This window comes from Puma concolor, chromosome D2 (assembly GCF_028749965.1).
Source record: "Puma concolor isolate L17-30 chromosome D2, mPumCon1.1.hap2, whole genome shotgun sequence".
NCBI classification, from domain to species: domain Eukaryota; kingdom Metazoa; phylum Chordata; class Mammalia; order Carnivora; family Felidae; genus Puma; species Puma concolor.
The window spans coordinates 88049296-88064212 of record NC_141677.1 but is presented as its reverse complement, the minus strand read 5'-3'; the positions used below and the strand labels follow the sequence as shown (position 1 = coordinate 88064212).

The window sequence follows — 14917 nt, the reverse complement described above, 5'->3', positions numbered from 1 at the left end:
CTGGGTCTCCCCACTAAGGGCTCGGAGCCCGGGAAGCCCGCTCCCCAGCCCACAGACCCGCCCGGGGCCTCTGGGTGATGTCGAGTTCTGGGCGCTAAAGGACACGACACGTCTCTGGCTCCAGACCCCTCTGCCCAGAAGAAACCCCACTTTCAGAGCTTCAAGGAGAAGTCGCGGCCTCCGTGTGCTAAGGCAGCCCTGCGGTCACAAAAGCACTCTCCACGGACTCTATGTGCTCTCCGTGCCAGGGCACTTGCCCAGCTCCAGCCCGCCACTGCCGGGGAGCTCTCACGGCTTGTAAGACCCTGACAGGAGCTCACGGCTCCCGCCCAGACACGGCTTCCCTCTTTCAGCTGCCGGCTGTGCAGGCGTCGGCCCAGTGCCAGCAGGGACGGCGTCCTCGGGCCCACCCGCACCTGCCCTGCAGATCGCAACACGTGCACCACTGGCGCTGACCAGCCACGCGTGGCTCCCGGGCCCCAGAGGCTCCGCGGGGCCTGCAGCGTGCAGACCGGCAGGGGCCTCGCAGGCTGGGCTTGGTGCCCATCGCCCCCGGCTTCTCCACCAAGAGGACGGCCCGGTCCGTGCCCACCACCGAGCCGACGCTGCCCAAGGAAAAGCCGCTGAGCCAGCGCGCTCACCTGCAGCCTCACGTTCTAGAAGCACCTGTCCCAGAAACGGAAGGGCTCCCCGGGGAATGCGACCTCGGCCTGCACCTCCTCGGAATGGCCCCTGACGCCGTGCATCCTGCCTCAGGAGCCAGGTGACCCCCCTCTGTCCTCCTCCTCCTCCTCCTTACGGGGCACCCAGTGAGGGGAGGACGGGTGGCCTCTGGCCATGCCTCTGAGGGCCTCCCCCAGCCCAGAAGCCCTGAATTCACACAACGGGGGGGCCTGCCCAGCACACGCACGGCAGACGCTCCGTTCCTGCAGTGAAACGAGACGAGGAAATTATACCAAAATAAATTTGCAATTTCTTCCTCATTTAGCCATTTCTGAAGCCAGAGTATAGGAAAGCCGTTTCCTTCACGTCCCCCTATCGACGTTCAGGCTTTTCCGGTGGTAAGTGATGTGTTTTCTATGTTCCTCCGGCGAAATGAGACACAATTCCTGTGGTATCAGGTCTCCAATCAATAGACACTGGGAAGCCCTGGAAAACTACACCGGGCACTTCCTCAGTGTCAAGGCACGAGTGGCCGCGCCCTAGGCTGCTGTGAAGTCAACTGTGACCAACCGTGGGGCGCCTGTGACGTCACGGGGAGTTTCCCAAGAGGCAGATCCTGGAAGGCTTCGTGTGGGAAGCGTTTCAGGGCACTCGGGACCCAGGCGCCCCTGGCGGCGGGGGGTGCTGGCTGTCATTCCGATGGTGTCAGGTCCCTCCCACGTGGCAGGCAAGGGGACCTGCGGGCCCGGGCCCCAGGAAGCCGGCAGTCTGAGGAGCGCCCCACCTACCTCAGAGCCCACGCCTGTAACTGAGAAGGCCCTTGAGTCACCTTTATGTGTCATAAGCCCGGAACATACCCACCTGTCCACACGGATCCTGGGACATGTGGAGGGTGTGTGGGCAATGTCCTCGGCAGGGAATAGGGGTGCTGGCAAAGGGCAGAGGTGCATGTGACGGTCCTCCAGGGCCAGGGGGAACAGAGAGGCCCCGGGAAGGAGGGGAGGGGGAGGAAGGGGGCCACGTACAGCGGGGGAGGGGGAGCACACGGAGAGCAGGACGCACAGCAAGGTGGCTGCCACCTCCTCCCACGTGGCGGGCACCACAGAGTCTCCGCCCACAAGAAGGGATGACCCGGGGACATGAGGCCCGTGCTGTGAACGTGCTGTGAGGCGTGGGCACCCCAGGGATCCTGTGGACGCTGAGGCCTGGCCAGACACGCTGAGCGGTGGCTGCTGGCTTCTCTCCCAGATGCTGCAGCGTCCCCGGTGATGACGGGTCAGGCGCCCCGCACGAGCTCCGGGTCACTCGCACCTCGCCACCTGGTGCCTGGGCAGGGACACGGGAGCAGGGGCAGGGAGGCCGGTGCACAGAGGTCCAGCCCTGCTGGAAGGGACACCACCGCTCCTGAGTCTCCTCTCCGGCCGGTCCCGGTGCAGTGGCCACAGCACCGTCCGCATCTACCTTCTGTCCCACAACCTGGCGTGCTCTGTCCACGTGGCGGGACCAGGACGAGAACGCCTTCACACCTGCTGGCGATCAGCACTGGCACGTCTCGGTTCTTTGTAGGCAAACACAAAAGCTTACTGGGATGTGGAAACCGGAAAGCCTGGCAGGACAGTGAAGAGCCTGGCGTTCTGTCGTGGAGAAGGCCTCCCCCAGAGGAAGGACGGCGGGGCGTTCGGTCAGGTCCTCCCGGGATGTGCGGGCCGACTCCAGGGCTGGGCCAGGGCAGGGCGGCACTCAGGGATCGGGCTTCAGGGAGGTGGGCAGCCAGAAACGAGACGCGGCAGGGCCGCTTCCCGGACGCTGCCACAGGGGGAAGGACCCGAGGGCACCTGGGGCACCGGACGCAGCCGGCCCACTCCCGGCCCACCCCTCCAGCTCACGCGTGGCTGTGCTGCTGTGCCCACGCCCTGGGCCGGGGTCCTCAGTCTGCCCTCAGGGATGTCCCCGTGAGCTCCCGCGAACGGACAGGGCCTGGCAGCCCTATAAAGAAGCCGCCCTCCGGCCTCCACCTTCCAGGGAAGCAGGAAGCAGGTGACCCGGCCGGCGACCAGGCCACCACACCGGGGGCAGCCATTGGGGGCTGGGATGACACCAGCCTCCTCATCAGTAAGTGGCCCCCCAGCACGACTCTTAGGTGCAAACCGAACTTCACGTAATCGTTGCTGATTTGAGTCTAGAAAAAGCCCTGTGAGCATCTCCTGAACCAAAAGCTTGACACCAAATGCTGCTTTGGCGCCATCTTCTGGTGACCAGGGGCATCGGTGGGCTCCGGACGCAGTCGGCAGGAGCCCCCCCCCCCCAGAGCCATCCAGGCAGAGCCCCCACCCAGGCCCAGAGCCCCCTGCCCCCCCCCCCCAGGCTGAGTCCCCCAGGCCCAGAGGCCCCCTCAGGCCGCAGCTCCCCAAGCTCAGACCCACCCCAGGCCCAGAGCCCACCCCCAGGCCCAACCCCCACTCCAGGCCACAGCCCCCAAGCTTCTGTGTGCAGAGCAAACCCCCACGGTCATGTTCATACACCAGGTGCAGCTTCAGGCTCAACCTCTTTCTGGGAACAGGCCACTATTTTCTGATCCCTATTAATACCTGTGACAGCATTTATGTACAAGATAAATTCATTTCAATTTCCTTTTTCAATTAATGGCCTATTATTTGAACCACACTCAGCTAAAAATACTGCTCCAATGCCATTAATCTTGTAAAAATTAAATTTTCCTCCGTCTGACAGGCAGAGGCCACCAGGCTGGGGTGGGAGAGTGGCCACACAGCTGGCCAGTGTAGCCCAGCCCTACCCAGGACCCTGGGCGTGCAGGGTCCCCTCGACCGGGACGTCCGGAGGCCCCAGCAACGATGGTTCCACCCACGGCACACTGAGGGGGGCGACGGAAGGGCACAGAGGTGCTCCAGGGGCCCCAGGGTCAAACAGGATTTTATCGCCAACCATCAGCATCACGGTCACGAGGCAGGATCACACACACTCGGACATCTGTGCCAACTCTGGGATGCGCTCCAACGTCTAGAGCTCCACCGTCCATTCCCCACCCGCTAAACACGGCTGTCCAGTTATCCGGGGGCCATCAGCACACCTCACCCAGGACTGCGGCCGCAGGAGGGGAGCCCTCACCTCCCCGCTGTGCACCCCCCGCCCCCACCCGAGGGAAAGCCGCTCCACAGCACTGTGCAGACGCCCCAGGACCGGCCGCCATGCGCCCACAGCCGCTGCAGGCAGGCCAGGCCTCCCGGCCCCTCCCCCGACCCCATCCGGTCCTGCGACACCTGCAGACACAGCCTCAGCGGCGCAGACCTGAGCCGCACCCCATGCAGTGTGCCGGCGGCTCCTTCTGCGCCCCGAGCTGGCCAGTCCCCCCAGCCGGATGCCATGCTCCAGCCCGGTCTGAGGCTCCCGCCAAGCAGCACGGCCATGTCTCCGGCTAACGTGACGTTTCTGTATTTATGACCGAGAGAGGAAAGCACTGCCCATCTCAACTAAGATGCCACGGATGTTGGGTGCTCCCTGGCTTCAGACACTTTAAGTCTGAAAACCTAGGGGCGCCTGGGTGGCGCAGTCGGTTAAGCGTCCGACCTCAGCCAGGTCACGATCTCACGGTCCGTGAGTTCGAGCCCCGCGTCAGGCTCCGGGCCGATGGCTCGGAGACTGGAGCCTGGAGCCTGTTTCCGATTCTGTGTCTCCCTCTCTCTCTGCCCCTCCCCCGTTCATGCTCTGTCTCTCTCTGTCCCAAAAATAAATAAAAAACGTTGATAAAAAAAAAAGAAAACCTATGCACCAAAGAACACACTAGGTGTGACACGACCATGAAGTACTTCAATGCACCAACTGGACAGCAAGGTCCTCCAGCGGGGAGAGCATGGGCTCCGGCCTCTGTGCTTCCTCGGGGGGAGGGCTGCGCGTGGGTCCCCCTCCCCGAACGCCCTGTGCCACTCAATCTGTCACGCGGCTGCCCTTCCCATCGGCGTCCCGCCAAGGGCGGCAGGGTCACGCTGGCGGGCAGCATCGGTCGGTGAGAGGCGGTGTCGAAGCCCATGCTTGCCACGGCTCCGTCCTCCCAGCTGCCAGCGGCCGTGCACGTGTGCAAGCTCCGACGCTGGACTCGCAGCCCACGCGGTTGTGTCCTCTTGAGGGACTGACGCCCTCGTCTGTGCACAGGGCCCCTTGACCCCTGCCGCGCTCCTTGTCGTACGACTGGTTCTACGCACCCACACGTTTCGTCCAGTTTGAAAAATTTCAGCCATTTCTTTAGGGGCCTGCTGTCTCCTGCTCCCTCTCATCCTGGGGCTCCAGTTACGCGCACACCAGACCCCTGGACGCCCTACCCCACAGTGATGTCCCGGCAGTGCCTTCCGCATTTACTGTGAGTGCTTCCCACTGCCAGGGCTGCGAGTTCAACTGCTGTCCCCTCCCCTCCGCGGTGCCCGGCCCTCCGCTCGCCCCAAACCAACGCAGCTTCCATCAGAGCTGCCGTGACTCCATCTGAACCAGTCCTGATGGCAGAAGCAGGAAGCAGGGTCCCGGCACAGGGAAGCGTGAGGGTCAAGAGAAGAGTGTTCTCCTGTCCAGGGCGGGCTGAGAGCCAGCGGCCCTCGGCCCAGGGCAGGAAGGCAGAGGCAGCACGGGGCTGCGGCGGCCTGCACGGGGCGTGCCTGCGCCGGGATGTGGCTGACACAGGTGGCGGAGAGGCCACGCGTGAGTGTGGAGGGGGGCAGGGGTGCCCGAGGACAGCAGGCGCGGGGCACGGGGGATCCCATGGGCACGTGACGGTGACCATCTCAGCCAAGGAAGGTACCGCCGAACTGGCACAGACACCCTGAATTCAGAGGCCGCGAACGGACAGATGCCTTTCTAACCACAGGGCCATCTCTAGTGTCGCTCCCTGAGCAGGACACAGCTCCCCGGCCCCGCCTGCTCTCGGCACACCAGCACCCACCGCCCCATGCGACCAGCACGCGACGGCCGAGCGCCTGCTGCATACCAGGCTCCTGGCAACACGACAGCGGTGAGGTGAAGGACGCCAGGAACGGAAGCCGGAGGAAACTAAGCTGACGAGGCAGCTCTGAGCCCTCCCCAGAGATGGGGGGGTGAGATGCCTCAGTCGCTCGAACCAACAACCGGCGACTCAAAACCCATCTGACGTCTGCTCCTCCGAGAAGCCTCCAGCCTCCCCAGCACCTTGTACCCCCCACAGCCGCTGCACCCCAGCGGGGCCCCCTTTCCGGGCATCCGCTGACCCCCGGACCAAGGACTGTCGCAGGACAGGCCAGGCCCCCGGGGTGGGCTGCTTGGGCCCACAGAGGGACTGGCCTCCGTCACTCGAGCTCTGCGGAGCAGATCCAGGGATCAGCTTAATCCCTCGCCTCTGTGAAGAGCCCCCCACTTGCGATCACCATCCCACAGGCCACGGCCCGGGCCGACTCCGTGCAGCAGAAGGGCACGCACCGTGAAATGCTCCTGGGATTTGAAGTTCTCGTCCAGGTAGACGCGAGCCCTGTTGTACTCCTTCATGGCGTCACTTGACAACAGCTCTCTAGAAGGAAAACAGGGAGTTTCTTTGGTACAAAAGCCACCCAAAAAGCTGCTGCCAGACCCAGGCTACTGGCTTGAACACCGTGTCGTACGTCACCCCAAAAACGCCACCAAGCAGTGGTGGGAGGAAGGAAGGGCGGCAGAAACCCAAACCCATTGTGTGCAGGTAGAGTCGGGCCATGTCGTCAGCTGCGGCCCCCCCGACACCCGACAGATGCACAGGACCCAGAGGCCTCTCGGGGAGAGAGACGTGGAGGTGGGGGGACACTGGGAGCTTGGCCAGGGCCGCACGCCGCAGCGGCACAACCCCAAACTCTGTGGGCTCTCCTGGCTGTTTGTGTCTTGTGCTAACGGAGAAGCAGGCCGGAGTCCACACGCCCCCGGGACCAAGGCAGGTCCCCCCACCAGGAGGAAAGCTGAGCATCAGCGGCCTGCCCCAGAGGCTTTACGACAGGAAGGAGGAAGGGTCTCTAACACCCCTCGTCAGAGGGGCTTCCTGGTCACCTCCCTGCCTCGTTTCCCAGCCAGAAAAGGCTTAGGCGGGCACCCACGTGTCACCTCAGCACGTGTGGCTGGAAGGGAGCCACTGTGCACCCAGAGCCCCGAGAATGCACCAGAGCCACGCCGGGAAGCGAGGGGGGCCTCCCTGCTCACCTGCCGGCCCCCCGGCCGAGGGCCCCCCCACCCTCCCGCCAGCTCCGCAGCAGCAGGGAAGGGGGCACCTACGTAGCCATCTGACCAGCCAGCACGGGGGTCAGACAGAAGAGGGGTTCGGGCCCCAAGAAGCCAAATGGAAGAAGGGAAGAGGCTATGTGCCTTGGAGGGCTCACACCCCTCCCCCCCGCAGCCTCCACCGTGTTCGCGGCAGGAAGCAAGGTGCAGACACACACCACACGATGTTCGGAACATCTGGCGTCACGCCAGAAATTAACTTAGTGTGCAGAGAAGCAAAAAAATACAACCTACAACCTGCAGAGACAGACCTGGATGGACAGAAGTCAGCCGAAAACACCCCTGAAGCAGGGGCTGTCCATGCAATCAAAGATTTCAAGGAAAGCACGAATATGAGGAAAAGCAAACGTGAAAACCACAAATTAAACTTCTCAGGCTGAAAAGAGAACTCACCAGGTGGACCTAAGGGCAGGTTAAAACCTAAGAAAATAAATAAGGAAGAGATCCGTGACTACAACACACAGCAACAGAAATGACCCAAACTGAAGCAAAGAGCCTGGAAAATGTCGGAGGAAAAAGAGCTCAAGGGGCAGAGGGGCCCTGGGTGGTGACAGACAGGCCGACCCCAGGAAAGCCGAGTCAGAGACCCAAGAGAAGGGAAGAAGAAAAACAGGAAAGTGGCGAGCAAACTTTTCCCAAATATGATTAGAATTATAAACCCACTGAAAAAGCTCAAACACAAGGGAAATCAAACTAAAATACAACATAATCAAGTTGCTGCAGACCATCCGGGGAGACAAAATGCCACAGTCAGGGAAAAAAGACACATTATATACCGAAAATTAAGACGGGGACAATGGCTAAGGCCCGTTCTAAACAACAGGACACAGAAGACAAGGCGATGATGTCCTTTAAGTGCTAACAGAGAAGCGCGGGCAAGCCGCAGTCCCAGCTACAACAACAACATCTTTCAAGAGCGAAGACAAAGGCTTTCCTCACACAAACAAAAGCGGAGAGAATTCGTCACCAGTGACTCGTGTTAAGATGGATGTCACAGAAGCTCTCAGGCTGAAGGAAGATGGTACCAGACAGAAACCGAGGCTTCGAGAGAGCGGGCAGAGCACAGAAAGCCATAGACAAAGTGGTCAAGATAAAGGGCACCTTCTCTCCCTTCTAATCTTTATAAGAGGTACCAGTTTAAAGCAAAAAATGGCAACACGGGTCACATATGGCAAGCAAGGGTAGGGGTAGAAAGAACAGGACAGCCTCCCCAGGACCCAGGGGTGTTGGCAGAAGGGGCACACCTCGGGGGCGGGGCATGGGGCGCGGGGGGGATAAGGGGCGGGGTGGACGCCCGGGGAGGCAGGGCCAGGGGCGGGACATAGGGGAGAAGCGGGGACATGGGGCGGGGAATGAGGTGGGGGGCAGGGGCGCAGGGCTGGGCGCGGCTGGAGAGGGGGGCCTCCTTCCGCAAGCCTGCTGCGCACCAGCAGGGCACCCCCCCCCCCTCTGGAAATGCCGCTCTCCCCCGCCAAGCTCCTTAAGGTAAGTAAGGGCTTTGGTCACCAAGGTGTGCCGCAGGTGTCTTTCCCAGGAGTAGCTAACCATTTACTTCCTTTACAGGGTCTTTTGGTAAACAGTTAACGTTGTTTAACATTCGCATTTCACAATCCTTTCTTTTGTAGGTGACACTTTTTGCGTCTCTTGAAGGTAACTCCCTGCCCCAGAGCTACAGACAACACCCTCCAGTATTTTAGCCTCAGCATTATTAGAGCTCAGCCCTCTCCCTTTACTCAGTAACACAACTGAAACACTATCCTCCTGCGGGGAGGGGGGGGGGACCCAGTGCCATTTTCTCACGCACACATGGCCTTGTGGCTCAGAGCCAGTCCCCAGCTGCATTCAGTCCTTCCACAGCTCTTGCCCGCCCTGCACCCGTCCCCCTGCCCTCACTGCTCCCCAAGGAGCCTGCAGCCAGGGGAGGGGGGGCACTCCCACCTCGGGCCGATTCAGAATTATTTTGGCTACTTTTAGCTATTTAGCGGCATCCCCTTGCCCTCATGTTAACTTTAGTATTAGTTTAAGTGGTAAAAAATTTAAAACATGTTTTTAATTAAAATTGCCGTAAAATTGGATTATTTGGGGAAAATTTGATCATTCTTTTTAAAAAATGCCCTTTAGCAAATCGGCCCACAGTTTAACAACTGACACGTGGATGCTTGTGTCCACTGTATCAGGGACCTCAAGCAGGACTGCGGCTGCTGACGGTGGCTGAAATCACCCTCAGAGCCCGGGCACCAGGCGCCAGGGCTCTGAGTGCAGACCCAGCACAGCGGCCCTCGATGACCCGCCTTGGAAGTCAGGGAGGGTCACCTCACACCCGGCTGGCGGGAGCAGTCACGATGCCCCGAGTCCACAGCACGGGGACACGGAGGGCAGGCACAGTGGTGCCCAGCACACAGCGGGTGTCCTGGGCCCTGGGGCTGCGGGCAGAGCAGAAGGAGGAAAGGCGCCCCAGGGCCTCTGGCTGCCACAGCCAGAGGCGGGCCCTGCTTCTCAGGACGCCAGGCTGAGCACACACTCCGCCCTCCGCTCGCTCGCTCCGCCCCCGCCCCGCCCCGCCCCCACGCGTGCACTTCCCAGGTCTGTGCAGAGGCCTGTGGCTACTTCCTCCGGAACCATGGAGATGTCACCACCCACACGCGACTGGGGCTCCGTCCCCGTCTCGCTGTGACAAACACAGATGTGAGCTGCTGGATGGAAACCAGCCGTCTGTCCGTCCATCCACAGCTGGCAGGCTGGCAGCCATCACGCCACAGGTGTGGCCTCCAGGACATGCAGATGGGACGCTCCACCTGGAGCCCAGGGCTGAAGTCTCCAAGCCCAAAGCACCACTGTCACCCTGCAACTGCACACCCCCAGGAGCCACGCTGTCATTCTGTTGTCCTCTGCCAGGAGTCATGCTGTCACCCTGTAGTCCCCCCCCCCCGCCCTCCGGAACCACACTGTCATCCTGTGGTCCCATCACCAGGGGCCACACTGTCACCCTGTGGTCCCATTGCCACTGTCACCCTGTGGTCCCACCCCCGGGGGCCACACTGTCATGCTGTGTCCCGCCCCCAGGAACCACACTGTCACCCTGTGGTCCCACCCCCGGGGGCCATACTGTCACCCTGTGGTCCCTCCCAGGAGTCACGCTGTCACCTTGTGGTTCTCTCCAGGGGCATGCTGTCACCCTGTGGTTCCATCGCCAGGGGCCACACTGTCACCCTGTGGTCCCACCCCCGGGGGCCACACTGTCACGCTGTGTCCCGCTCCCAGGAACCACACTGTCACCCTGTGGCCCCATTGCCAGGGGCCACACTGTCACCCTGTGGTCCCTCCCAAGAGTCATGCTGTCACCTTGTGGTTCTCTCCAGGGGCACGCTGTCACCCTGTGGTCCCATCACCAGGGGCCACACTGTCACCCTGTGGTCCCACCCCCGGGGGCCACACTGTCACACTGTGTCCCGCCTCCAGGAACCACACTGTCACCCTGTGGTCCCATTGCCAGGGGCCACACTGTCACCCTGTGGTCCCACCCCCGGGGACCACGCTGTCACCCTGTGTCCCGCCCCCAGGAACCACACTGTCACCCTGTGGTCCCACCCCCGGAGGCCACACTGTCACGCTGTGTCCCGCCCCCAGGAACCACACTGTCACCCTGTGGTCCCACCCCTGGGGCCACACTGTCACCCTGTGGTCCCTCCCAGGAGTCACACTGTCACCTTGTGGCTCTCTCCAGGGGCACATTGTCGCCCTGTGTCCCGCCCCCAGGAACCACACTGTCACCCTGTGGTTCTCTCCAGGGGCCACACTGTCACCCTGTGGTCCCTCCCAGGAGTCACACTGTCACCTTGTGGTTCTCTCCAGGGGCACACTATCACCCCCCCCCCCAGGAACCACACTGTCACCCTGTGGTCCCACCCCCAGAGCCACAATGTCACCCTGTGGTCCCACCCCCCAGGAACCACACTGTTACCCTGTGGTCCCCCCCCCCCCCGGGAGGCACACTGTCACCTTGTGGTCCCACCCCCCAGGAACCACACTGTCACCCTGTGGTCCCCACCAGGGGGCATACGGTCACACACTTGGGACAGGACTTCTCTCTTTGGAACACCAGCCCACCCAAGGAGCCTCACAAAGGTGGGGTCATGACCCGGGTTTCCAGAGACAGCCCCCCCTAGTGGCACCTCGCCCCGGGAGGGGGCAGCAGGGCGTGGCACACACCGCCAGGACTTACTTGACGAACTTGTCCACGTGTGACATGGAGGTCTCGTAGTTCTTCCCTCCAAACTCCTGGCAGTGCAGGGCCATGAAGTGCGGCTTGTGCGTGTGCACGACCTGTGAAGGGAAGCGCAGGACAGGCCGTTAGTGGCTCTGTGGGTCCGTGCGGCCACCCTACGAGGAAGGTGGCTGCCGGGACCAAAAGCCCCACGTGCACGACCACGGCTTTGAACGGTCTCTAGGAGTCAAACCACCTTCGGGCAGCACTCGTTTCAGCTTCCCACGTCCTCCCGTGGAATTTCTTAGAACCTTCCCCAATCACTGAGAGGACTTCCCCCAGCTGTAAAAAGTCAAACGTGTCAACTGCGGAGCATCCAAGTCCCACAGAAACAAACGAACCAGTTAGCGTCTCACCGCAGACACCTGGCTGCGTCCCCCACAGAGGATATGAGCCCAGCCAGCCCTACACGCTGTCGTGGGCACATGTGCCAGCACGGGGACACGCACACACCCCAGACCTGCCCGGGAGTAAGCAAAGCTGACTGCGCTCAGCGGGGGCCCAGGCTGCCTTGCACACAACGTGCACACGACTGCCTGACGACCCGACACGGCAGGTGCCCAGCACCCGTGTCACCGCAGGGACGGCTGCGGCACACGGTGGTCAGCAGCAGAGGTGGTGTGGCCACGGTGCCGCTGCCCCACTACGGCCGGGGGGGTCCCGGCACTGTCCCCAGGGCTGCCGCAAGCCGCGAACCCTCCCCACGCTTTTGTTCCTTGATGGTACGGGTAAAGTACCCCCAGTGACACGGATTGATGGCCGCAGAGACGCTCTCAGCAGTGTGGTCGCTGTCCAGAGGCTGTCCAGCCATCCCAGGCCCCCACCCAGCACAGGGGTCCTGACAACAACCTCAGTCACAGCTTGGACCCTGATCTCGCCCCCTGCAGTAAACCGCACCAGGCATCTGGGCATGACCCACAGGTGGCTGAGCCTGTGTTGACCAGCACACGCTCGCAGAAAGAACAGGACACTCACTGGCCCCGCTCCCCTAGGGCGCAGGGGACAGCAGATCACTGCTGAGCTGATGAGGCATCCAGGCCACGACAGCTGGGGGCTGCGGCAGGGGCTCGTGGAACCAGAGGGTCGAGGGCAACAGGGCAGAGTGCAGGGGGCATGTCCCCACGTCCTCAGCTGCCCATCACGCTAACTGCACTTGGCCGTGGTGGCCACGATGCTCTTTCTGGTCCTGCGCTCCTCCCCTCTCCCAGGCACTTGCCAGAAACCCACATGATGACCTTCCCCATCCCCAAATACACCATCCCAGGGCAGGCCCCCCATTCAGTGCTCTGTCACCTGGAACCCAGCCTCAGGCACCGTTTCCTGCCCGTGCCTGGCGGCCAGCGAGCCATCAGCGGCCTCAGAGGGACGGGCCACTGTGTGCAGCCCGATGGAAAGTGGCCACTTCTAGGAAGTGCCAGAGGGCTGGCCACGGACAGACAAGCTGGCCACGGAGAGCCAGGCCCGCAGGCCATGCCCCATGAGACAAGTGACCTGACCACGGCCAGGAAGTGCCCCGCGGCCACAGCGGCCCCTCACCGGGTGGCCGGCGCATACGTGGCCTGCATGGAGATGTGAACACACGATCAGGAACTCGGGATGCGTTCTTAAAAAGGAACACAATTCTGACCAGGAAAAGCACGGACGGCATGCGCGAAAAGCGTCAGTACCTGATGCCAGCTGTTTGAGTGAGCTGCTCCTTGCGTGCATGTTGTTCTTGGAGAACCGGGCTACCACAAGCCCACTAGGGCGGCCCATCTGCCATTAAACACAGTCATGGAACATTCCCTCCCCCGACCCCACCCCTCAGTGCTTGGGGCTGGCAGGGACACAGGACGGGCCCTCGGGTGCTGCACGCGAGGCCGGTGGCACAGTGAGCCCCGTCCGGAAGGACGCCTCTCATGTGCACCGAACTCAGGAATGCCCAAGTGACCGGGAAGCCAACCCGCCCCACAGCCCGCTTGGCAGCTGCCCCCACAGGGCACCTTTCTCGGCTTCTCCAGAGGACGGTGTGCCTCACCGAGGAAGAATGACCACGATACCAACCCTGGGAATACAGCCTGGCGGGCACCGGCGTAGGCTCCCCTAGGCACTCGGCGGGAAGGGACAGCCCCGACCTCTTGGCCCCGGGGGCCGCCCTGCACGGCGCACTTCCCCTTAGCGGCAGGCTCAAGCATCCTTCCCAAAGGGCCAGCCTGTCCGCACCAGCTGTGCCTGAAGCAACAGAGTTCTCCGTTCTCAGAGTTCTGACTGCGTCTGCCACCGTCCCTCGACACACAGCTCTATGTTTGCCGTGGCGTGCCCGCATGGCGGAAGGCTGGGTCGGGTCCCAGAATGCAGACGGGGGCCTCAGGGCTGGCCTGGACAAAAGGGTCCGACGGGGACCCCGGCAACCCAGCAGAGTGCCCAGCCTGGAGACAGCAGCCCCCACCTGGTCCCTATCACCCCGAACCCAAAAGGGGAGATGGCTGGAGGCGCCAGGGGCTCTGGACACGTCCCTCGGTGGGCACTTGCTCTGAAAGACACCCTTGGGACGAACTCAAGCAGCAGGTACTTCGGGGGGTGTCGAGTGAGAGCACAGAGGGCGTTCCTCTGGGCCCCGGCCCCTGCCAGTCTGCACCTTTGCCCGCAGCAGCCCCTGCCCTTCCAGCTCGAGCCTCTGTTGCAAGGACACGCCATGGGGTCGTGCTCTCTGAAGATCACAGTTAGCCAAGTCCTTGGCGCAGACCCAGGGCTCTGACAAGGAAACGTGCCTTCCCTTCCTTTGAAACCCACAGGCCACCTCCCTCCAGAAGGCCTCACTCGCCAGCTGGGACAGAGGTTTTGAAAGGTGCCCGACACGGGGCAGTCCCCTCCCCAGCGCGGGCTGGACGAAGTGACGACCCAGAGTGGCTGAGGGGGGTGGGGCGTGGAAGGCCACTGCCACCGCCCTGGCTGTGCCTCCCCCGGCCCCTCACCCTGGCCTGAGGACGCTCGCTCCCAAGGAGCCAGGCCCGAGTCCCTGCCCCAGAAACCATCTGTCTGTCCGTCTGTCCTCCCAACCATCCTCCTCCTCAAGCTGGGCCCTCCTCTCCCTAACCCTGCCGCTCCGGGCAGGGTCTGGCCACTTGACTTGCCTTCCCAGGGAGTCCCCTCTCTGCAGAAGCAGCCACCCTGCAGCCGGTCCAGGCCCAGCACCTCTTCGAGGGGCCAGGGCCTCAAATCCTCAGTCACCTCCTTATCCGGGAAACAGTTACGCTGTGGATGAGACGTGTCCAGAAGGCCCAGGTCCTGGTCCCTCTTCCTCACCATTGGGTGCCGCAGCCCCAAATTCACAAGCGTGAGGGACATACAGGGGATCGGTGCGTGGGGTCGGTGACACAGGCCCATGAGCAGACGCGGGCCTTCCGGCCTCTGTCACAGGACCTCTGAGCCTACCCTGGAGCTCCGCAGCCTGAAGCACGCGGCCGGCCACACCCGCTATCCCTTGGCCTCCTGTTCTGCCACTTCCTTCAGGGTCCTCGACCCACACATCCGCCCCTTAGTTTTCTGGGCCCACACACCTGTCTCACTTCTCAAGGAGGTGCTGCCGGTCCAGAGCCCTGCCCCATGTCCGGTCCCATGCCACGCCCCATGCCACGGCCCCGCCCCTTGCCCTGTCCCAAGCCTCAGGGCCTTGCCCCGCCCCCACCCTGCCCGCCACCTCAGGGCCCTGCCGCACAGCCCCGCCCATGCCCCGCC

At 62.7% G+C, this 14917-nt stretch overlaps 1 protein-coding gene across 4 annotated transcripts in view; it reads right to left on the bottom strand.

The window, feature by feature from the left end:
- INPP5A (inositol polyphosphate-5-phosphatase A) overlaps positions 1–14917 on the bottom strand; it is a 175127-nt gene that overhangs the window by 98409 nt on the left and 61801 nt on the right. For 3 of the 4 annotated variants that reach the window (XM_086681247.1, XM_086681248.1, XM_086681249.1), the window contains exons 3-4: positions 11159–11259; positions 6118–6205 (exon numbers count right to left, since the gene is read on the bottom strand). The exons of the other annotated variant lie outside the window; for it this stretch is intronic. In XM_086681247.1, the coding sequence (XP_086537373.1) occupies positions 6118–6205; positions 11159–11259 (189 nt within the window). The remainder of the gene's footprint in view (positions 1–6117; positions 6206–11158; positions 11260–14917) is intronic. 4 annotated transcript variants of the gene reach the window in all.